This window comes from Netta rufina, assembly GCF_964035555.1.
Source record: "Netta rufina genome assembly, chromosome: 9".
Taxonomy (NCBI): domain Eukaryota; kingdom Metazoa; phylum Chordata; class Aves; order Anseriformes; family Anatidae; genus Netta; species Netta rufina.
Window position 1 is genome coordinate 5,234,851 of NC_140132.1, and position 24,743 is coordinate 5,259,593.

Sequence of the window (24,743 nt, forward strand, 5' to 3'; positions counted from 1 at the left end):
TGCTGGGAGGGGGCGGCCGCGGGCTGGGAGCTGCGAGGGGAGGTGAGAGCCGGGGGGCGAGGAGGAGGAGGAAGGAGGGGGCTGCGCCGGGGGGGAGCGGGGCGCTGTGCGGGCTGCCCGGGGGCTGGCTGCTGTTTTTCCCGGTACCCGCTGCCCCGAGTTGCGCGGTGTGTGTGTGTGTGTGTGTTGGGGGGGGTTGTTGTTATTTTAATTCCTCTGGGAGCAAAGAGTTTTCGGGCTTTTTTTCCTTGCTGGGTGTGCAAGAAGCGAGCCGAGCCCGGCTTGGGGCGCCGGGAGCCGCTCCGAGCGCCTCCAGCAGCGGCTGCATCCCTGCTCCATCCTCCTCCTCCTCCTCCTCCTCCTCCTCCTCCTCCTCCTCCTCCCACCCAGGGCGCCCGGAGCCCGGCAGAGGAGCGTGGGACGAGGCTGTGCAGCCGCTGCGGTTTGGGGGCAGGGGGATGTAGGTTTTGTTTTTTTTTTTTTTGTCCGAGCAGGCTTTAGCCAGCGCCGGCGGCTCCCGATGGGTGCTGAGCCTGCCCGGGGCTGCCTTGGTGCTGCCCCAAATGTCCTCGCTTCTGGGGGGGGTTTGCGGGGACTTTTTGTGGCTTGTGTGAATGCTGTCGTGTGCCTCGGCTCGCTGTCCTCACGCAGAAAAGCAGCCCCTGGCGACACCAGCGCGCCGGGCAGCAATGTGCAAGGAAAGTGCCAGGTTTCCCTTCTGAAACTCGGCAGCACCTACCTGTGGAGCAGGGGCCTCAGACAATGGTTTCTTTTCCCCGTTCCCGTGCCTGCACGTCGGTCTGAAACGTGGCTTAGTTTTCGTGGTTTTAATTGCATTCTTGGGCAACTTCCTGAAAGAGAAACCTGGTAGGCTGACTCTTGTGCGCTGCACTGAAAAATGACTTCCTCCTCTGCCTTGACTTTCTCTTGTGCAAGCATTCAGTTACGTCTCACCCCCTGGTCTTCCCAGGGATTCATTAGCAACCAATTTGCACAGACTGTTCGTAAGCCGCATGTAGGTGTAGCAGCCGCCCCGCTGTGTGCTTCGGAGCAGGGGAGAAGCTGCAGAGACGCAGGAGCGATGTGAAAAGCACTGCCGAGCCATCAGTGAGTCCCCAAAACGTGTGAGGGGAGCACTGCTGTGAGCAGAGAGGCAGGATGAGTGAGCAGAGGAGTTCAAATATGTGCAAGATGTGCTAGCTTGGAGTCCTGGTGCGTTGTGGTGTGTAAACCCGTGAGAGCAGCAGCTGTTTGGCACAGGAGTAAACTTTGTGTAATGACTGCTGGTCCGCTGGGCCTTTAAAACTGTGGGCACGCTGTATGCCGGGTGATCTGGCCACACGTTTTGCCTGTGTGGTGAAGATGCTGAAAAGGTGCTTCTCTGGAAGCTGCTCTCGCTTGTGCTACCTGTGTCTGGGCGTTACAAAAACTCCTTCAGAGGGTGGGGATGTGACCATCGTTACAGAGCAGTCTGTGTGTAGCTCTGGGTACCTCATGTAGGAGGTGGTATAAATTCATGTTGGTACCCCAAAAAAAAAATCAGGAATCTGCGGTGAATTTTGTCTAAAGGTGCACACAGAAGTGCTGAAGCTTCTGTTTGGTGTTGTCAGTGACAACAGGGAAACTAGCACGTCTTTGAGGCATGCAGAGACTTTCAGTGTGGGTCTCCGTTGTCAGTTCCCTTCCTAAAGCTCAGCAAGCACGCTGTTAGGCAGAAAACAGGTCAAGTAGCGAAGCCAGTGTGTTGTACGAGGCACTTCTAGACTGTATCAGAGTGTGTGCATATAGATGCATCAAAATACCTACCTCTCCTTACTGCTAGGAATTAAAATGGAGATGTATGTAAATTGCATACCTCTGCAGTAAGGGAACAGTCCAGAGGGAGCTGAAGCTACATTTCTGCTGCTTCAGAGGTGGTGTGTGCGGTGTCTGCTCAGCTTGTGCAGCCGGTCACGGCTTTTGATCCTTGCTAGGCAACTGCAGCGCTCGTGATTGAAGAAGCTGAGGCTTGCTGGAAGCTCTTCCTTGGAACCTCAGGTCAGGGTTGCCTGGACAGCTTGAATTGCTTAATCGCAAGAAGCATGCCTTTATGCCATTAGTTAGGGGGAAATCCAGCCTAATCGACAAAAGACTTCCAGTTAGTTGGCCTGTTAACTGGCTTCTGTTACTCTTCAGTGCCAAAGATTTTATACGTGGGAAGACAGGAAAAAGATTCATTAATCATCACTAATCTGTAAAGTGTTACTGGATACAGTCATCCTTGTGTGCCTCTGGGCATCCTCCCTGTCACCCGTGGCACTCTTACAGATCATGCTTTACAGCAAAGGTTTGCCAGCCTGGAAATACAGTGTCATTCAGAGTACCTCTGTTAATCATAAGCAACTTGTGAGTAAGTGGAGTGATTTAAGAACTGCCTGTTCTTTTTAGCTTTGGAGAGCAGGTAGCATGGCATGGCCTGTCCCCTACAATGAACTGTAAGGTTAACACTCTAAATTAGAGAGTTATGAAAATAAAGTTAACTTAAAGTGAATGGCTGGTGGGTGGCATGAAAATAGGAGAAAGCTGAATGTGTGCAACCAGGTACGTGTTCAGGTGAGCCCCCTCTGTGATGGCTAAAATGATGGGGTGGGAGGAGGCAAAGATGAAAATAAAGGTGATCACATCCTGCAGCTACACGGGTGTTTAGGCTGGTGTGCTATGGAAAGAAGCTGTCCTGTGCTCTGCTTCTTCATGTCTTAGTACCATCATGGTTCACAGCTCAGCTGCATGGATCCTTGTGCCAGCACACAGGGGAGGTGCTGCTGAAGTAGGAGCCAGTGACCGTGGACAGGAAGAGGATGGGACAAATCTAGTGATAATTCTAGTTTCAACCATAGTTTCTTGAGTTGTTTATTAAGGCCTTAAGATACTTAGATGCTACGTGGAATACTTTATCCTTTAGCGCCTCTTCGTGAGCAGTGTCTGCAGAAACACAAGTCTTGGTCCTGTTTTACTGTAATTGTTGTGGTCCAGCGTTCACCTTTCATAGCCAGAAAGATGCTTTTGCTTATAGTTTTGGAATGAAACTGGGAGGTAACTCCTGGTGTCTGGTAACTATGCCACACAGTGGTTTAAATATGAAAAGATACTCATCTTGTGAGGTGATCTCCTGAAGGTGGAGATCTCAGTCCTGCTGACCGTGCTCCACAGTGTGATGTAAACCATGTGCGGCTTCCTGTTCTCTTCTTCCCGGGCTTTAGAAACAGCAGCCGAAGGTTTAACTTCTTACTATCTTGTGATCATGAGAGCATCTATGGAGGGCATCAAGATCCATCACCAGCAAGTGCTGAACTGAAGACCCCAGCGCAAGGCTGTGCGTGTGCAGTGGCCGCAGCACACAGGTACAAGCTGTCTGCCTGGGAGATACCTGGCAGTGGCAGACTGTCAGCTGGGCTTGTGAGTTATACAAGAGTCTACAGAAGCGTTCCTGGGATTTGTTGGTACATCTTAACCTCTTAGGTAGGCTGATGTGCAGGTAATAAGAACTTATGTTCATCAGCTATGTAGCTTTGACCAAGCTTTTTCTTCTTAAATGATTTTCTTATTTAACAGCTTGAACTTCTAGCACCTATTGCTGCAGAATGGCACCTTGTGCCATTTATTGATGGTTCTTGCTGGTCCTGAGACAGCCGTGTCATCTGATATGAACTGCAAGCTTCAGCTGGCCAAAGGTTGTGTTTTCGTATTTTTCCTCTGTTTTTTTTAGTAGGAGGGATTTTTTTCATTGGCTCTGACATGTTAAAGGTACAAAACCAGGAGCAGAACTAACTTTAGCTTTATATCTTCCATTCAGCTTCCTAAAGGATGTGAAGTAAGGAGCATCTATGTACAAGCTGGTGGCTTTGTCTTCTAGCTACATGTCTCCGTCTTACTGTAGACCTTCATGCTGGAGAAGTAGTTTGCATTGCTTTCTCAGCAGCGAAGCAAGCTCGAGGCCTCCAGCTGCTCTGGCAGCTCAGCTTAAGAGGCTGCTTGTCCTAGCTAATTGCCTACTTCCTCTGCTGAGGTTTGTCATCTGCGTTACAGAAATAGCGATGGGCTGCGTGGAGGCTTCTCAGCTAGCGCAGCTCACAGCCCAGCCTACGAGCTCCAATCTGAACTGAATCAGATGGCTTAATATACTAGGTCATGATCTCTTCTTGCAAGACTCTTGTACATAGTTCATATTCAGTTCTTTTTTTTTTTTCCTATGGAAATTCAGGTCTTGCCTTCCCAGAAACCTGTGGTAAGCCAGTGGGATTAATCAGGAATGAGGTCAGATTAATGAAAAGAGCATGTTTTCTCAAACATAAGTCTTCTGAATAGCTTTTAATTCTCTTATTAACTGGTTAACGTCAGTCTTCTCGCAGATGACTGCGGAGGGCACAGCCGGGGCTCCCAGCACAATGTCTCATTCCTGACTCCCTACTAGATGGGACTGCTGCCTCCCTGCAGCACCAGTGCTTTCTGGCATTTGTAGTTGGCTGGTTTCCCTTCTAAAGCTTGTGGGAGGGAGGGAAGATGAATATAAGTAAACCTATGTGCTGCAAAAAAAAAAAAAAGGTAAATATCCCTAAGGTAACTAAGGCTATGATAACTTTAAGCTAGCTTTGGAAGGTCTGAGAAATGGCGAATAGAAACTTGTATCTGATGCTTCCATGAGCTTAAGTCTGAGTCAGTGAAGCTGTCCTAGATTTAAGAAGTCGAGCTGGTTTTAATCTTGAATTTTAAGAGCTTTTATCCTTGGTTAAATTACATCTTTAGAATTATACTTATCTAGTATTTCAGTTTGGAACAGGGTATCTAAATTAACTTGGAAATAGGAAGTTCATGAACATTGTACAATATGATTAATAAATAAAAGGCTAGTCTCCTATCGCCGTGTTGCAACAGCAAGCACTGTAAATGGTTAGAACAGCGTTCCTGATCTCTCAGTGTTCTGCTGGAAGTCTCATGGCAGTGTTCCCTAGACACAAATGCCTCGCTTTTGAGGTCTTGGATATCGGCCTGTGTAAGTACAAGATCTTTTAAAAGTTCTCATGATGAATAGTGAACGCTGGAGTTGTTCCAATTTACTTTTATGGTGAAATAAGTCTATCAAATACAAATGTGTAAGTTCATAAAACTGCTAAGAGTTATTGCCATTCCTCCTCCTCTTGTAGGAGGAAAAAAATAGGTAGAAACTTTAATATTAATAAATACCTGTTTTTTTTTCTTTTTCTTTTAAAGACCAATTGAAAAGACAGGCTTTCAGTCTTCCACCATTTGGGCATCTTTATTGTGCTCATGCTTCATCTAGATGTCACGTGGCTGATAGATCCTGCCATATCTATTAATTTTTAATGTATTTTCTTAATAAGTTGTGTTGTAAAGCTAGACTGAACTGTAGGTTGTTGGGATGATAGGAACTGGGCTTGGTAGCATGCTTTTTTAATTGGAAAAATATTTCTTAGAATCATAGAATCATAGAATCATAGAATATCCTGAGTTGGAAGGGACCCTTAAGGATCATCAAGTCCAACTCTTGACACCGCACAGGTCTACCCAAAAGTTCAGACCATGTGACTAAGTGCACAGTCCAATCTCTTCTTAAATTCAGCCAGGCTCGGTGCAGTGACCACTTCCCTGGGGAGCCTGTTCCAGTGTGCAACCACCCTCTCTGTGAAGAACCCCCTCCTGACGTCCAGCCTAAATTTCCCCTGCCTCAGCTTAACCCCGTTCCCGCGGGTCCTGTCACTAGTGTTAATGGAGAAAAGGTCTCCTGCCTCTCCACACCCCCTTACGAGGAAGTTGTAGACTGTGATGAGGTCTCCCCTCAGTCTCCTCTTCTCCAGGCTGAACAGGCCCAGTGACCTCAGCCGTTCCTCGTACGTCTTCCCCTCCAGGCCTTTCACCATCTTCGTAGCCCTCCTCTGGACACTTTCCAACAGTTTCATGTCCTTTTTATACTGTGGTGCCCAGAACTGCACACAGTACTCGAGGTGAGGCCGCACCAGCGCAGAGTAGAGCGGGACAATCACCTCCCTTGACCTACTAGCGATGCCGTGCTTGATGCACCCCAGGACACGGTTGGCCCTCCTGGCTGCCAGGGCACACTGCTGGCTCATATTCAACTTGCTGTCTACCACGACCCCCAGATCCCTCTCTTCTAGGCTGCTCTCCAGCGTCTCATCGCCCAGTCTGTACATGCAGCCAGGGTTTCCCCGTTCCAGGTGCAGGACCCGGCACTTGCTCTTATTGAACTTCATGCGGTTGGTGATCGCCCAGCTCTCCAACCTGTCCAGATCCCTGTGTAAGGCCTTTACGCCCTCATTTGAGTCCACAACTCCTCCAAGTTTGGTGTCATCAGCAAACTTGCTCAAAATACCCTCTATTCCTACATCCAGATCGTTTATAAAAATATTGAAAAGTACCGGCCCTAAAATGGAGCCTTGAGGGACCCCACTGGTGACCGCCCGCCAGCCTGACGCAGCCCCATTTACCATAACCCTTTGGGCCCTGCCCGTTAGCCAATTGCTCACCCATCGTATGATGTTTTTATTTAGCTGTATGGTGGACATTTTGTCCAGTAGGATCCTATGGGAAACCGTGTCAAAAGCCTTGCTGAAGTCCAAAAAAATCACATCAGCTGGTTTCCCTTGGTCCACCATACGGGTGATCTTATCATAAAAGGAAATCAGGTTAGTTAGGCAGGACCTACCCTTCACAAACCCATGCTGGCTGGGACCAATGACTGCTCTGTCCCCTGACAGAAGAAAAAATATTTCTTCTGTAAACTAAACCTAAAACATGTAGAATCTGAAGGCAACTTCTTGTTTATTCTGGTATATAACAACTTTCGAGCCACGTCAAAGCTCTAATGAAATTTTAGTGCAGCACAGGGCTTGTCGCTGGCCAGCAGGAGAAAATTGTCCTGGGGGTGGGGGGAAGGAACAACTTTCCTTTTGCTCTGCAGGTGTGTGGAGGCGTGAGAGTCCTGATGTCAGAGGAGCCCTGTAGCAAGTGGAAATGAGTAAGGGTACTTGTTTCCCTTTCATGCTCTTCAAGGAGGAAAAGGAGGTCAAATACTCTAGCAGAGGTAGGGGTTAACATCAAGGTGGTGGTGAAGAAACAGAGTTGGTAACACCAGCCATTGTCAGTCCCACACCTTGAGGAGTTATTTCATAAATCTGTACTTACACAGCCCATTATCAAAAAGTTAATATCCTGTACCTCATTACTGGGAACTTACAGTCCCGTAGGCTTGTCTTTGGTTCTTAATGAGCTTGTGCTTGCATAGCAAGTCTTATTAATGCACAGTGGAAGTGGGGGCTGTGGTTCCACAAAGCTTTTTCTTCTACAGAAACTCAAAGGGGAACCTGGGTTTTGAACTTGTTGCTAAGTTTCAGGCAAATACTTCATCACTGAGCCATCAGTCCCCCTACAGGGGTAAATCCAGAGCAGTATGGTGCAGTCTCCTGGCCTTGTTGTGAAACAGTGTGTTGCATCTTCTTTGGAAAACGGGTTCTGCAGCATTAGTCGTGATGGGCTGGCTGTCCCATGCTGTTTCTTTATGGTAAAATAACCGTGTTGCATAAAGAACTGAAGATCAATAAAATAACTTCTTTAATAAAGGGATGCCAGTAAATTAAAAACATAATTCTCCTTAATCCTACTGATACTGTTAGAGGTCGTGGAGATGCTTCTTTAAGCACAGGAGTAAGTAACGCATACAAACCCTTAACAGGGGTGCTGAGTCTCCCATAATGAGTGCTGCTGAAGTCTGACACTGGTGGTAGCACTGCAAGTTCCCCCGATCACCTCTGTAAGCCGCCTGCTGCGTGGCACGAGCGAAGGGTTTGCTTCGTGAAGCGGAGTGTAAGCTGGCTCTTTCAGTTGTGCATGGGATGGAAGTAAAAGCAACTCCTCCGTGAATGCCTACTTGTGTGCTCGAAGTCGTGCAGTGTAGCTGTAGGCTGGTTCCAGCTGAACGGTGAAAACTAAAGCTATGTCTGTTCAGTTGTACTGCGCCACGCGAAGTGTGGGCTTTGTAAGCCTCTGTGATGGAAATGCTGTCAGAAAATGAGCCTGGCTTATGGACTGCTGGAGACATCAGCTCCGGGCCTGCAGAAAGCCTGAAGTAAAGTCTGTCCTCTGTGCTGAACTGAAACTCCCAACAAGTGGTGGTCAGGGTTCTTCGTAAAGAGCCATTAAAATCTTTCTGTGCATGTGGGAACTCTGCTTGGACAAAGAGATGGTTCCTATCTGGGGCCAGCCAGTTTTACAAGTTGGAGCTCCACTGGGAAATTCCCCCTTGGCAGGGGAGGCTGGTTGGATAAAGCTGGGAGGGAGCCATTCCAGATGGAGACAGGCCATCTTGAAACAAACACAAGCAGATGAATGAACTGGGAGAATTAGAAATCGCAGAGAAAGGATTAAGCTTGGAAGAGGAGAGCCTCAGATCCAGTGCTGCACTCTGTGCCTTTGTGCAAGGCTGACTGTGGTGCCGGGAGTCAGACCAGCATCTTAACGTGCAAAATGTCTGCTGAAACAAAAACCCTTCCAGCTTATCTGTGTGCAAAGCATGTTTGTCATGGTTTTGGCATTAATTTACTCCTCTTCAGAGCAATGCAAGTACTAAACTGTTGAAAAATGTTTAAAACTTGACCATCCTTTCAGTATAATGCTCTTCATGTATTAAACCTTTCAGGTATTGAGTAACAGAAATCTGTTTTGTTGTGTTACTCCTCCGTGTGACCTGGCATGCTGATACACTCTGTGTTTTCATACATTAAGTAGCACTGGAAAGAGCTCAGACAAAAGGAGAGAGCCAGCACTGAGGAATATCAGGAAACCTGGAGGAAGGCAACATCTCAGAGCTCTGGCTTGGCTCGTCTGTTGTGCTCCATGGAGCACACACCACCGCTCCTGAACCTGGGCTTGCCCACATTCAGGATGTGGGTCCTGCTGCTCGGAGTCCAAAAGCACGTAGGGAAGTAGCTGAAGGCTTTGGAATATAAGAGGCTTAGGCAGAGGAGTTGCAAACTTCTGTGAGGGGGAGAGGAAAAGCTCACCAGCAGGCTTGAGTTTCTTAGCATGTTGCCAAGAGTGCATCTTCTGAAAAAACAAGATCCAGCATGTGACCTTCCCACTGCAACCAGAGAGGTCTCATTGCTTTAGAGAAACAATTGCTGTGTGCTCAGCCAGCTCTTTAAAAGGCTGTTAACAAGTTTGGTTAAGTATTTATTCAGTCCTGCTGTAGAGAGTTGGTTAAATGCCTCAAGTGAAGCACTTTCTTTGAGCTTACATGTCAGCTGAAATAAGACTTTTTAAATTAGTAGCACAGATGGCACTGACAAGGAGACATCTCAGACTGAGATGCCCCCAAATCTTTGGCCCAGGCAGAATTTCTCTGGGCACCCAGGGGCTCGCTCTGAGCTATTTGGGACTTAATAAGTGAGACCTGCAATGTTGCAAGACTGCTGTTTGGGTTTACTTTACCTTTAGCTGTGCTTGCTGCTGAAGCCCAGTGTCTAAATGTCCTTGTGCCTGATGAGTCTTTAAAGAAATGGCAGAAAAGGGATCCTTGTGGGTGCTACCTTATTGCTGCTGAAGAGATGGTTCAAAGTGAATGCTTTGAGCTGTCTCGTAGGATTCTAACACACTGTTGTACTTAGTGCAGTAGGTATAGATATGTGGAAATCTGAGAAAGTGAATTAAGAAATAATGCACTTAAAATGTTCTTCAGGCTCTTTGGGGTAGGACTTCTCCAGCTCAGGACTTGAGCTAAAAAATTCCAGATTTAAAACTTATTTTTCCCCCTCTAACTTTGAACCAAACTAACTTCTCCTGTTCTTATTGGGAAAGAGTGCAACAGCCCAGTCTGGCTCTGAAGGTGAAGTCCTCCATAGCCTAATCCCTTTCCTGTGGGAGGATCTCCATGCTCGGTAGCCTTTCACGCCTGGGGCTGACGACAGCTCCTCCCAGCTCCATCAGATGTTTTCCTGTACCCAGCTCACACAGCCGGTGTTAATGTGCCTCTGCTTTTGTACCAAGCGTTCTGCAGGTGCAGGCTGGAGGCGCGGTGTCCTCTTTGACGTAAATGCTTCCATAATAACTTCAGCCAAAAACGTAAGCCATACAGTATGTGGGTGATCTGAGTCGTTGAGCATAGTGAGAGCCGAGTGCGCTGCCCGGTGTGTGTGAGGGTTGGTGTTGGTAACACCGGCTGGAGGCCGAGGTCATTTGGAGATTGGTAGCCTGGAGACACTTCATCTGTCATGAAATAATACAAAGCTACCAGTGCAAGTGGGACGCGTCGTGGTGTTCCTCTTCCTTCCTGAGAGCTGTCTACCTGACCGGGCCATTCGGCTAAAACCATGCAGCATCTTCAGCCAGGCTTTGCGGTCAGATGCAGGCAGCAATGCCCAGTTCAGCGTGGTGGGTGGGAGTCGGGGTGGTGCTGTGCTGCTCCGTAAGGCAGAAGGGATGATGAAGGTCTTGGTGAGCTTGCCACAGACTGAGGATCTCTCATACAGCTCGGTGCATGACGCAGTCATTTGCTTTGTTTGAAAACCTGAGCATCAGGGTTAAGAACCGGATCTGCATGAGGAATGAAATGTATTATTCTCTAGGATACGTTTTGTTGGGGCACTGTCAATATTTCTGTTGGCTTCCATTTACAAGCGTAACCAGTGGGATGCTTTCCTTCCTTTAAGTGCCCAATCTAAAAATTGGGTGGACTGCCTTGAAGAGGGATTTTTGTTGTAGTCCAGCATCTTTCACAAGCTCACATTCATGTCAGTGAACATGTCTGTACACTCTGCTAGTTTTGTTTAAAAGTAAAATATACATTTACAAGGCTCACAGACAAAGAAATGACTACCTTAAATTTCTGTTTGTCTTTCTGAAGCCTCAGGTTCAAATTTAACTATTGTTGAGTTTTTAGCTTCAGTTATGAAAGCTTGTTGAAAGCTTGTTGGTATTCTGTGTAGCAGGTCAACTGTTTTCCATCCTACACATCCTACATCCTTTTTAGATTATTTTTTTCCTCCTTGCACTGTGATTAAGCTGTTTCTTTCAGGATATGCAAATGCACTTCTTGTTACTGAACTGCATAAAAGTTGACTATACTGCAATCCACGCTAGGAGCATTAATATATGAATGCTGCTTCTGCTCCAAGATGAAATTATCTCCTCAGCTAGCTCTTTGGGTTACGCAGTGGGCATGGCAGGTCCAAACATGGACTGCTCAGTAACTGTCTCTGAAAAGTGGTTTTACTTTTTCCCTGTGCTCAGAATACTGCAGACCTTGCTTTCATTTATTTAGTAGGTGTCTGCTGGAGATTGTGCTCTGAAATAGAGACCAGCCCTTCCCAATGGCATAGCGGGAGGGAGAGGTTGGGCAAGCGTGGTGGTTTCTGGGGAAACCAGGCGCAGGAGGCCATCGCTTTCTCACTTGGAAGAATAAAAATCAGAATCCTGCAGCAGTGGCCTTGGGAGCAGAGTCATGTTACTCTGACAAGGCTCCCCACGTGTCACGGGGAAATGCACGGCTGCTGGGAGCTGTCACCAGAGAAATAAAAAAAATAGCTATGGGACTCAATACATTGTGGTAGCTTAAAGGGAAAGGAAAAATATCTGCCTTCAATTAGGCTTGTGCAGATACAGCACATAAGTGATGATAAATCACAGCTTTCTTAGTTTCATAGATGTGTCACCCTGCTCTCTCCCCCATAATACGCTCTGGGCATTGTAAGGTGCCACAGGTAGGTGTGCTCCCAAGGGCCAGCTCCCTCCTGGTTTGCCAGCTGGATCAGGTGGAGCTGCTGCTATCAAAGGCAAGCTCAAAAGCTTGGATTGTGTGCTCTGTGCAGTGCTGGGGCTCCATCGCTGCGAGGGACAGGCGGCATTGCACCAGCATTAACTGTTTGCTTGGTTGTGAGTACATCTACTAAGAAGCTCTAGTATCGTTGTCTTGTTTGCTTTTGCCAACGTCCTACATAAAGGTAGAAGTCTGACTAATACTGGAATCAATTTTTTTTTTTTTGTATTTACCACTTGGGCTTCCTGGTAGGTTTTGGTGGCTTGCTGGCCGTCTCTTTTCTGTCTTCTGAGTGGCAAGCTCAGAGGTGATGCTTCCTGCAAGGCAGCTCTGCCTGGGAGAGGGAGGCAGCCTCCTCTCTAAAAGCGAAACTGGAGATTTCACATGGTTTGTATATATTCGTATCCAAGAACTCTATGAAGAATATCTTTTACCATTAGAAAGGAAAGTACAGAGTCGTTTTCCTTGTCAAGCTGCCAGTGCTGCCCATGATGGGTTCCTACAGCAGCCAGCCGTGAGGCTCAGGACACACCTGGGAGGTGACCCATGGGCTTTCTTCCTGCACGTCTGATCCGTCACCTTTAGCTCAGTTGTTGCAATAGGGTCAAGGCCAGCTGAGTTTTCAGAGTAGGTTTGTGTGCTGCCAGGTGGTGCTGGTATGGAAGGAACCTTCCTTTGGAAGGAACTGCTCTTCAGGAACTCCAGAAGTGCTCGGGGGATAGAGGAGGATTAAAAAAGTCTGCTAGGGAAGGCTGTTTAATAGCAGGCAGGCTGTTGACCTGTACAGGACAGCCTTTTCACTTCTGACATAACCCGGATCAGTTGACAGGTGCCCTGCTAACAGTGATACATCCAATTTATTGCTAGTTGGGCTGGGGGAGAGATGTTGTGTCTCTGCTCCTTCGTGGTCAGCGTTCGGTTCAGTGCTGCAACAGCAAGCTGGAGGAGGCTCGTTGCACCTCCTGAAATGGCAAAGAAAGTGGAAATGCTGCGTTTGTTGCTTCCAAGTCTTAGCACAGTCAAAGTACGTGCTATTAAAAGATGATTAAACGAATCTATAGAAACACCAGCTGGCTTTCTGGTAACCAAGTGCTCCAGCGTGGTCTGAACTCGCAGCGTAGGTAGGCTGTGTGATGGCAGAGCTCCTCGGTGCCTCGTGCCCTTCCTTGCGAGTGGGAGGCAGGCTGCTGAGGCGCTGTCAGCTGAGATGCTCGCTGCTCAACACCGAGTCCCCACTGGCCTCCAGCTCCGGGGTGGTTTAAGCCAGAAGAGTGAGCGTGTACTGGTGATCAGAAGGCTCAAGTGGAGGAGAGGCCTATTTTTAGGTGTTGCCTGTGGTATGCAAATGGCTCGTTAATCAGCTGTGTGCTTTCTGCAGCCTGTTCAGCCCTCTGTGAGCTGGGCTGCTCGTTGACTCATCGGTGTGTCTGCAAGGCTAACACCAAAGTGCTCAGCTGAGGAACCGGCTCCCTTCTTGGGCTGAAAATGGAAGCCCGTACTGGAACGGTGAAACTTTAAAGTCTTTGAAATGTGGCTCAGCTCCTGAAGGATGAGTGGGAGGGCCTGACTTCATGGAAAAGGTTATTGCATGGCTATTCCTTTAAGTGCCTGCTTGCCCTAACAAAAAGGGGATTGAATACACGTCCACGAGGAGGAAATAGAGCCTAGTAGGTAAATATTACACAGTGTTCAGGATTTGGGCTTGGTTCTCTAATCAGCTGCTGAGAGGTCCTGAACAAATTGTTGCTGCTGCTTGTGCCCCAGTTTCTATGGTGTCGTGGGGGTAACAGTGCTGACCTGTGCTAAGCCTCGGGATCTGTGGGTGAAGAATGGCCCCACTCTGAATACAAACTTCCTTCTGCCCCCACGAGCTGCTTGATTTTCTTATGCAGATAAGTAAAGGCTAAAATCCAAACTGAACCCCGCGTTTTACAGTCTACGTCTTCCTCCTGTTACCCGTCATGAAAAATGCCAATTATGCAGCTAACTTTTGTTATTCTAGGCAGGTGTAAATTCCCACAACAGAAGGCCTGTTTGCATATGTACACGTGCCGCTTCTGTTAACTGCAGAAAATGATCTATGAAATGTTCTAGTGCGGTGTATCTCCACGGGCGAGGACCATACCACACTCCTCAGCACTAACTTATCCTCAGGCTCAGTTTATCTGCAATGCAGAGCTGACAGAGTTTGGTAGGGGGGCGGCAGCGGGTGTGAGAGGATGAAAAATGATGTACCCACAAAAGCTGACTTAACTTTTCCCCTCTTGTTTTCTTACAGGTTATTCCACACCAGAAATCATGAACTGGCACTTCCCACTTCTCTTTCTTCTCGGGACTTTAATATCCGTGTGTTCCCAGTTCAGCTTTTATCCTCTGGAGGAACTTAGCTCCGATGTTGGAATCCAGGTCTTCAATCAGATAGTGAAAGCCAAGCCTCAGGACAATGTGGTAGTTTCTCCTCATGGGATTGCATCTGTTCTGGGGGTGTTGCAGCTGGGTGCTGATGGCAAGACAAAGAAGCAGCTGACAACAATGATGAGATACAGTGTAAATGGTCAGTGATTCCTAAGGTTCTTTGGGTGTGGTTTGTGTTGTGGTGTTGGTTGTGTGTGTTGGAATCATGCTGTTTTGAGGCAGTTGTAAAAGTCTGGGAGATTGCATCATAAACATATTAACTTTGTTACTGAAGCAAGAAGTGGACATGTTTGAAGTTAATTGGCAACTCAAGTATGGACATCTACATATTCTTGAACTGGCTCATTAGCAGCTTTGTTAATGATTTCTTGGCCCTGGCCAGAACTGCCCTCGTACTTGCAAAGTGGTCTCCCAGAACCCTGTAAATGGAGGTCCAGCGCCAGCCCTGTGCAGGAAAGCTGCACTACCCTGTTCAGGCTGTATTAAACAACCCTGAATCTATGACTTCTGAGACAACAGGGCAATAGATGACTTCACTGTGGTGTTAAAACCAATGCAAATTCTAACCATACAATTGATACTTTGACTTTATTCTTCAGCTTTGTTCACTCATGTTTCTGCTGTCAGGATCCCTAAGTCTGTGGTTCTTGTAGTGCCTTCTTGAAACAGATGTTTCTGCTTGCCTGTTCCTGACACTGCATGCATGCGTGTTTATATTCCTCTGCCAATCTCTGCCCCTCTAGGGGGTGTAGGCTGAAGGTTCTTGCTGCTTTACTTTGCATGCTGAGTATTTTTGTGAGTATTTGCCAGCAAGACTTAACATCTTAGTGCCGGCACTCTGCCTTCCTTCCAGGCATAGGAAGTACTCCAAAAGGTAAGTGCGTTTTTAAATCTTGAGCAGCATTGTTATATAACATGTCTTGTCTTCATTTGCTTTGCTGTTTTGGTTTAAAGTACAGCAAATTGATTTGTCAGTTTAAGATCTAAATGTTTTAGAGTTCCAATCATGGGATAACCAACTTTAGGAACATTTGAATGCTCAAATTTTATGAGTACTTACAAAAATTTTGAAGCATTATATCAACTGGTTTTATTTGGCTTGCACACTTCCTAATTCTTTCTGAGACAGAGGTTCTCAAACTTCTCCGAAGGTAGCCAGTACCTTGCTACAGAGGCTTGTTATGGGATGCTACCTGTCTCTTTGCACAGACTTCCTCTGCTCTTGTTCAAGATTGCCTTGCAGTCTTACAGTCCTTGGGCAAATATGGCAACTGCTTTGGAAAGGTAATAGTTGGAAAGTATTTAATTTATCTTTAGCTGTCTTTTAATGCAATTTAGCAGCTGGAAGCAAGGAGGAGAGCCAGCATCATGAGACCAGCCAGCTCTCCCCGGACCACCACCAAGTGCTCCGTGGACCACCAGTGGTCCACAGAATACAGTTTGAGAACCTCTGTTATGGTATGTTCTCCAAAAGAATTTGCCCATAATATTGGAGAGTGAACATATACAACTTCACACAAACGGTACTGCTAAAGCATTCATGATATAAACAGCAAAGCCATCTGAGGCTTTTTCTTATACGCAGCTAAGAGAATAACCCGACTAATTCGCTCCCTTCGTAGCTCTTCTCTGAAGTTTGTCTACATAGGGAAGTAGTCTGGAATTGTTCCTGCCTAAATTCTATTGGGAAACACAAGGAGCCCGTTAATAACTGCCATAAAAACAGCCACCCAAGGATCCTATCCAACATGAAGGCTGATCGTTATGTTTCTTGGCTGGCAATAGCTTCCCTGCGTAGACAAGCGCTTACTCATAAGCTATAACATCAGGGAGAACTGGGTATGATGAACATGACAGTTCTTCCGTGCTGCCATATGCATCCTCTCACACGCAGTGATAGAGATAGCAAGCACTCCGTATGAGCTGCACTAAGATCCTAAAGGTCTTGACTGTAAGCACTGGAACCTACGCTGCTTTTCTTTTTTCTTTAAAGGCAAGCTCCTGTGTTGAGGGATTAACACTTGCTTGTAGCAAATTTAGTTTCCTTAAAGACTATGTCCTTTGAACCCCGTATAGAAATTTTGTCATCTTCCTTTATTCTCTAGTAAATGGAGAGGGAGAATGGTGAGAAAACAACGCTTTTTGCTCTGAGGTTTAAAACTACCTGCATAATTCTGTAATCATGTTGGCTCTGAATGATCAGACTGAGTTGTCAGCTTCTTCCGTCACTGTCACATAGCTGACAGGTTATATGGGTTTATATACCGTGCCTTACATTTTAGAGTAGTCTCTTCTGTGGAAGAGCAGGTGGTAATTCCACGCTGAGACTTGAATCCCAATATTTATCCTCAGCATCGTCAATAGCATTCTGTGCAGACCACTAGGTGGGGAGCAGACATCACAGTGAAAATAATGTATGTGCTGGAAAATGGTAGTCTCTTCCAGATGAGAGATCAGATACGGGTATTTTGGAAGCCCCCTCAGAATGTCTGCTTTGGTCTTTACACCAGCACTTAGTCTGAGATTTTGTGTCGTTAATAGTTGCATGTAAGGTAACTGTTTGTTTGTCATTTTATTCTAAATTAAACTTGCTGTTCTTTCCGACTAGGAGTTGGTAAAGCGTTAAAGAAGATAAACAGGCTCATAGTCTCAAAAAAGAATAAAGACATTGTTACAATTGCTAATGCAGTATTTGCAAAGAGTGGCTTTAAAATGGAAGTGCCTTTTGTTACAAGGAACAAAGAGGTGTTTCAGTGCAGCGTCAAGAGCGTGGACTTCGAGGACCCAAATGCAGCGTGTGATTCCATCAACCAGTGGGTGAAAAATGAAACAAGGGGTGAGTATCAGCGAGTGTGTTCAGTGCGTGAGCATGGCATCTCAGACCTCTCAGCTGTGGTTGGAAATACTGGAGAAAGATTAGGGAGGGAGAAAAAGCTTTGCCTTGTAGTTGAATACTGTCCTTAAGCTGTCGTGTGTAATGCTTTGAGCCTGTGGGCTGGTCATCTGCAGTCCCACTACTCTAGCAGATGTGTCTGCCTAGTGGCCTCTACAGGGGTGGGTGTCTATGTGTGCATGTGTGTATGTGAGCCCATCTGTTTATTATTTATCCATGCATTTAGGGAGCTTCTGCTGCTCCCTGCCTTCATTCAACCTGCAAGAAATCCAAACAGTGTTCTCTTGGAGTTAGGTGTTGCCAGACGTGCTTGCAAAGCAACTCAGAAGCAGGTAACTCAGAAAGTCAGACTTCTAAAAAGCTTTAGAGCAGTTCAGCCTTTGCAGTTAGTACCCTAAATCTTTGCAAGGTATGTGTCAGTGTTGTTTAGTAGAGTCATGTTTAGTAGAAGACTTTTAGTTAACATTGCCTTGATGGAATTCCTTGTGGTTCAAGCTTGTTGCCATCTAGTTGTCAAGCTTAGATATGTTGAGATGTCATATTTTGCAACATAGTCTGGAACTACAGAACTAGAACCATGTTTAGTATCTCAGAGTTAAATCCATTGCCTCCTGGATGTGAGGAGTGTTGCTAATGATGTTGGATGTGACATCTGTGGAGCAAGGCTGTCAAATTCTTTCTCTACTGTGCCACCAGCTTTGCGTAGCAGTGTTATAAGCAGGGTGTGAATGGGAGAAGTGCTTTAGCTGAAACTCTTACCAAGTTTACCTGCTTAGTTTAAATCTTAGATCTGATCACATGCTGAAAAGTGTAATGCTGTTAGCTATAACATCGGTCTATTGACTACCTACATATGTTTGCTTTCTAAGTATCCCTTGCTTTTTGACAAAGAAAAGAATGCAGTCATTGCTTGCATGAATCTCAAATGAATGGTTGGTGCGTTCACAGATCAAAAGGCTTAAAGGAGTAAGTGCTTCAGTTTCTTTGTGAACAACTGACTAGTGCTAACACAGCGCGTACTCAGTCTTTCTTTGTTTCTTTAGGTATGATCGATCAAGTTGTAGCTCCAGATGATGTTGATGGGTTGACCAGACTGGTTCTAGTAAATGCCGTGTATTTCAAGGGCTTATGGAAATCCCGGTTTCGACCTGAAAATACAAAGAAACGTCCATTTTATGGAGCTGATGGGAAGACCTACCAAGTTCCCATGCTGTCCCAATTATCTATCTTCCGTTGTGGTAAGCTCAGTAACCCTCACTACCACTAAATACCCAAGAAGGGTTGTAAAACTTTGCTTCTTTCCTTCAAACCAAAGAGTTTGCTGTATATGTGGTGTTCAATAGTATTGTTTACTGTGGCTGATTCTGGAGGCTTTGAGTTACGAAAGCATCTTGTACTGGTGAGGTATAGGGGAAGTTGCTGTTAAAGGTATTTAACAGTTGCTTAAGGTCGAACAGTCTAACAAAGTACTTGTCTTATCCTGTTGTCTTCAGAAAGAAAAATGTGAAGTACTGAAGTTGAAAACTTTGCATGTTGCCTAAACCTTGCAGTAGGGAGATTTTTATTTTTTTTTTAAGGGATGAGAATGAAGGAGACCTGCCAACAGAAATAGAAGCTTGAGGTTTATCTGGTGATGAGCTGTATGTAAAAGACTAGGGTAGAATTAGTCTGTGTTTCACTGGGTAGTAAAGAAATGGGGCTTGTACAATCAACGGTTCGGGGGGGAGCCAGCAGAGTACAGGGTTAGTATGTTGGCTGTATTGCTCAAGGTGCGAAGCTGCTTTTCAAATTCAAATTGAGTCACAAGAGAGAAGTAGCTCAGCAGGTTTGGCCTGACTTCTGAGATGCTCAGAGCTGACATGCAGCTTGATACAGCTAACAGTGTACTTCAGAGTTTCAGCTCTGTAAATGTGTGGGGATTTTTAATGATCAGAAATTAAGGCTGTGATGAAAGAACATCTTCCGTCGTGTCCTTCTCAGAAGAGAGCAGTGCTGTCTGGAACTTGCTTCCTTATGTGCTACTGATAGTATGAGGAATAGGTCTGGAAATATAACTGTCGATAAATCCAAAAGAGCAGACAAAAAGGACCCACTGATAATACTTTTGAATACCTAATTTTACTGTCAGTAGTGCTCTGCTAATACTAGCTGATTTGTGTTAAAGTAAACAGCTGTAACTTCATCTTAAAACCACACACGTGTTAGAGAATGTCTAACTTCAGATAGCTGCTTCAAGTGTGATTTGGGGGAAATGGGGAAGCTTACTGTGTTGTATGCTCTATCTGTGGACTTTGAAGGAAGTTCATAACTAAAGACGGGCTTTAGCAAGCCTATCTTCAAAGTTTTTCATTATTCTCTTGATGCTGGTTTAAAAAAAAAGCTTCATTACGTTGGTATAAATTCAGATTAGAAACATCACTAGGTTAGAAAAGAGCAGGAGAAGTACTCCTTCTTTAAAACTTGATTTAGGATATCCAAAGATGCCCAACCTAACAAAGAACTTCTATCCTTTGGGTCTTTAAGAGTTTTAAGATCCATTTTCAAATTTCATGAACAACTTAAGCATTGTTTGTAACCAAGTGATGGGATCTAAGATGTCTCAGTGGTAAGGATTGCAGTATACAGCAGAGTAGGAAACTGGTATTCCTCTGGAGAGGTTACCATTTGTCACTTCCTCGTAGTGACTTCTGCAACCATTATTTTGATCCGGAGGTCACAGTCTGAGTACCATAATAAAAGGAAATAAACTACAAAACTTGACACAATTCTTGCCTAATAAGTGCAAAGCTCCTGGTTTTCTAGCAATACAAATTCAGCCAAGGCATTGTCCTGGCAACAAGATTCAATTTCTGATGAAGACTTCAATTTTCAGTTTGGGCTGACAAGTGCAGACTCAAATGAAGAAAGGGGAAAGATGATAAAATCCTATTGCTATCCAAAAACTTTGCCAGAAACCCTGTCTGTAGTTCAAGTTTTCACTTGAAACTCCTGTAGAAAGCCACATGCCAAAAATCCCACAGCAACCAACGGGAACTTGGAAAAGAGGGTTGCCTAAACAGTCTTCCCAGCACTTGCTCTAACTCAGAGGTGTTGCTATCTCATTCCTTCTTACCTACTTGGCCTTCTCTGTTACCTCAAAGTGGCTGTTCTCCACTACCTTGAAGGATCTTGTTATGAAGCAGTCTTATTAAGCAAGTAAATGCAACTGACTACTTCAAACAGGAGCTATTTTAATCATTCTTGGAAGAAAGAGCTTTTCAAAAGATCACATCAATTTAGAAAGATAATGTGCTGCTTTTTTTTTTTTTTTTTTGCTTCTCAGTGCTCAGTCAAATCTGTTTGATCTTGGTTGCAGTAAATCTGAGCTGATTCATGGACCTGGTGACTTCTAGCATAGCTGGCTTTCCAGTCTGGGCTGATGAGGCTTGTCTGGGGAAAAAATAATAAAGCCTGAATAGGTATCATATGCTTCACAGTATTGTCCCAGTTGTGCTTTTTGTCAAACCAGCATCCATAGAGATGCCATGCCACTTCCTTGAAGAGATGCCTAGCTGGGAGCTAGGCAGTCTGTGACTCTAGAATCAGCTTTAAGGTGTGGGGACAAGCTTTCTTAGACTCTTATAGCAGTAGGTATCTGAAGATAAAATAGAGATTTAAGGCTGTAGGAATTAGATCTCATTATCTGTGCTCTTTTTTAGGCACTACAAGTACTCCAAATGAGCTGTGGTATAATATAATTGAATTGCCATACCATGGAGAAATGATAAGTATGTTAATTGCTCTGCCTACGGAAAGCACAACACCACTCTCTGCTATCATTCCCCACATCAGCACAAAGACAATAGGAAGCTGGATGACAACCATGGTAGCAAAAAGAGTGCAGGTTATTTTACCCAAGTAAGTACTCATATCAGTCATTGCTCCTTCAAGGAATGTTTGGGAGGAAGTATATGTATAACTCCTGATACAGGAGAGACATAGCACTTAACGGTAACTTTTCTGCATAATTCTGATATATTCTTTTTTGCTTATTCCAATTAGATTTACAGCAGTAGCGGAAACGGACTTAAAGGACCCTCTGAAAGCACTTGGTATTACAGATATGTTTGACGAGTCAAAGGCAAATTTTGCAAAAATAACGAGTAAGTTATTTTTCTGAATCCATTGTTGTCTTTATTCATGGTTTCTGGCACCGAATGAAGTGCTGTTTTACCAATGCAGTTGTCTGTTCTGTCTTGGGTAAGTGTTACCATGACACTGAAGCAAAGTTCTGTCTTGTACCCAGCCGAGCATGGCTTCTTGCTTCTATTGAGTACTGCATGTCTTTTCTTTTGCCTTGTATCACAGCAGTAAATCATGTTGATGAGCTTTTCAAATTAAGATTTGATCTTACAAACCAAGGCTCTTAAGCACTGCCTAAAATCATGGAAAGACTTACAACAGTACTTTAGACCATAATTGAAGATGCAACTGCATTAGTATTTAGCTTTCCCCAAAGTATGTATTTAATATTAAATTTAAAACTTAATTTTTCATAAACTGTAGGAAAGGAATGGACTAAATGTCTAGCTTAAGCAACTGGACCAAATAAGAGCTCCAAATATCAGTATCTGAAAATGGTGTGTAGACACTTTTAAAGCCATGAGCTTGAAATGTCATCTTATCTCTGTTTTCTGCTTCCATCAAACTTCTAAGCTTCTACAGAGATGTAACAAAGAAGTTTGTCTTGTGCTTGCTTACCTTAACTGGAAAAACAAATTCCTGTTTTAATGAAAGCGAGGTGTCTTGCTAAGTGCTTTCTGCCTCTCAACAATGAGATAAGTGTGAATGTAACTTAAATTCAGATAAAGAAATGACTGCAGGGAAAAAACACTTTCTAACAGACCATAAAACAATAGAGGCTAGTAGTTGGGGAGGAGTGAGGAGTAAGATAGCTTATTCTCTATTTTTTGTAATTATAGACTTAGTGACTGCATTCAGTAGTGTTCTTAACAGCATTGAGATTTCAGCAGGGTTATAGCAACTCTTGTTATTAGCTATGCTAGTGTAGCTGCTAGGTACAAGATACTTCAGGATTTTACTGCTAGTTTTATTGGAAATACTGTTCTTGTTGTTTTTTTTTTTTTTTCAGGAACAGAAGGTCTTCACGTATCTCATGTTCTGCAGAAAACAAAAATTGAAGTTAGTGAAGATGGAACCAAAGCTTCTGCAGCAACAAGTAAGCATCTCTACTGATAACTAGCAGACTGGAAAACTGCATTAAAAGGCTATGCCACTAAGCAAAGACAGAGCACTTCCTGCAATGGTCTCCAAGTAGACTTACTTAAATATAAACTGATTTGATTTTGTATTATGTAGTTTCTTTTGAATATCAACTTGCTGATATTGATCAGAGCATTGATGTCCTCTAGGAAGTAAAAACAGGTTTACCTTATTCTGGAAAACTTCTTTCTAATAGTTAACACTTTGGTCACTGGTATAAGGTTCCTGGCTATCCAGGTGGCGAAGAGTAAGCTGCTATATCCTTTGTAGATCCTTTGTGTATGATAACCCAAGACTTCCTTCCAGCCTTTTGTGGGCCTTGTGTTTTTTTTTTTTTTCCCCTATGCTTCCTGTAGGCATAAAATGTGACTTATGCTTCTTTAAATGTCTAAACTGGAAGACTTCAGCTGTTTATCTCTGCCTGTATAAACTCCTAGTATACACAAGGAAACTGCACTTTATTAGAATATATGCTGTTTTATGTTACATGCTTTGTCTAACTTCAAATCTTATCTCTCTTTGCAAGCTGCAATTTTAATAGCCAGGTCATCTCCTCCTTGGTTCATAGTAGACAGGCCATTTGTATTCTTCATCCGGCACAATCCTACAGGTAAGCAGTACTTGCATGTATTTTTCCTTGGAAGTTAAATATGAGCTATGCAACAGACAAAAGAATTCCCAGCTGGGAAAAGTCTGGAGCTGCTCAATAGCTGTTGCTTGGGGGTGGGGTTGTGGGGGTTGAGTGGTAATAAAGAACAATTGGAAGTATAACTACAAGTATATTTTTGCCTTTAACAATAGATTATCTTTAGAATACAGCTCAGCACAGGGAAGAGTATTGGCTGCGAAGCTAGAAAACTGACATGGCAAGTTCATGGGTACAAAAGAATACCATCTTTAATGGTCCTAGTTCCCTGGTGTGGAGAGAAAATATCTCTACTGCTGACAGTGAATTAGTGAATTGGCCCAGCTTTCTGATGGACTGTAAAATTAGTGCAAGGACCAAGGATAGAAACAGGGACTTCAGGGACCTGGGTTGCTTGCCTGGCCTGCCATCAACAGCTGTGAGTGTCCAAATAGAAGTGGTCACGGTGTTTTGCAGCGTGAGTTGACTCTTAGAGCAGAGCCGAGCTGGTTACTTTCAGTAGCATGTGAACTTCTTGCAGTGCCATGTGGATGATAGATATGCTAGCTACTGGGCAACGAGATACAGCTGCCAGCACTGGCAGCAGTCCTCAGCCCAAGGCTCCGCAGGGCATCAGAACCGTGTGTCTGGAAATGAGAGCCAGCCACCTATCCAAACATACGCTTCTCTGCTGTCTACTCAGAGATAACAAACTGGGGGGAGGATAGACAAGACTGTGATGAGGTGGCTCAACCATGTTCTGTGGACTCTTATGCTTTCATGGAAAAGTTTAACTCTGTGTGCAGGCTGTGGTAATCCTAGTTTTCGTTTCATTCCCTCAGGTACAATCTTGTTTATGGGACAAATAAACAAACCTTGAATGTGGAAAAGACTTTCTTCGAGAAGTAAACAGACTCATATGACACACCCATGTTCTGTTAAATATTTTGTACACTACTCTTTGACTTCACTCAAGAACTAGTTTTAACCACTGACTAGGTTTTGAAACAGGAGTCGATGTAGTTCTGGCTTTGTGGGGAAAAATACGGATTGAAAACTACAGTATTTCTTCAAAATGTCTAAAAGATTCTCTAAACTACTGAATGGTTACCTATGCTAACAAACTTTTGAGCTTTTTCTGTATCTACTAAGAATTTTATGTACGGCTTTCATGAGAGGATTTTAACAAAGAATGACAAGCGTTTCTATTAATGTTGGTTTCTTCTTGTGTGTGGAAAAGGTTTAATTTTGTAGATACCCCCATCAAGATTACTTTTGGTTGTTGACTATCTTGATACCTGGGTATTCTTGGTAGAAATAGATTAAAAGTTCTAGCAGTTTTTATTTTATATAGTGCATGTATCACTGAGAGTTTTAAAACTAATGTGGTGTTAGATACACATCGCATTGTCCTGTCTTATTGTAATGTAAACTTGTCATTGCTAGTATACACTTTCTATTGGATTTAAATTTTATATTTGTTTTTGTACAAAGGAAAAAAAATAAAAATGCATTATGAACAGTCACTGTTGTGGATTGTGGATGTACTGTAAGGCATTTGGGTCCGGATCCCTCTGAAGAGCTTATTTGAAACTTCCTTCTGAACTGAAAGAAATAGAAATAGAAAGAAATCCTTTTTTTTTTTTTTTTTTGTACCACTTTTTTTTTTATGGCCTGCTATTGATTACTCTTTCTGCCTAAGTCATTCTTTTGTGGTTGAATTATCC

General features: G+C 44.4%; 1 protein-coding gene across 2 annotated transcripts; it reads left to right on the forward strand.

Annotated features, from left to right (window-relative positions):
• SERPINE2 (serpin family E member 2) lies at positions 1 to 24,542 on the forward strand. Of its 2 annotated transcripts, XM_084291660.1 has the most exons (10): positions 1 to 42; positions 14,100 to 14,375; positions 15,575 to 15,694; positions 16,845 to 17,072; positions 18,173 to 18,367; positions 20,828 to 21,026; positions 21,171 to 21,271; positions 22,261 to 22,347; positions 22,918 to 23,001; positions 23,859 to 24,542. In XM_084291660.1, the coding sequence occupies exons 2-10, from the start codon at positions 14,120 to 14,122 to the stop codon at positions 23,894 to 23,896; spliced, it is 1,308 nt and encodes a 435-aa protein (XP_084147786.1). In that variant the 5' UTR covers positions 1 to 42; positions 14,100 to 14,119; the 3' UTR covers positions 23,897 to 24,542. The 2 variants fall into 2 exon arrangements, with proteins under 2 accessions (XP_084147786.1, XP_084147787.1); XM_084291661.1 differs by lacking the exon at positions 15,575 to 15,694.
• The last annotated feature ends 201 nt before the right edge of the window (positions 24,543 to 24,743 follow it).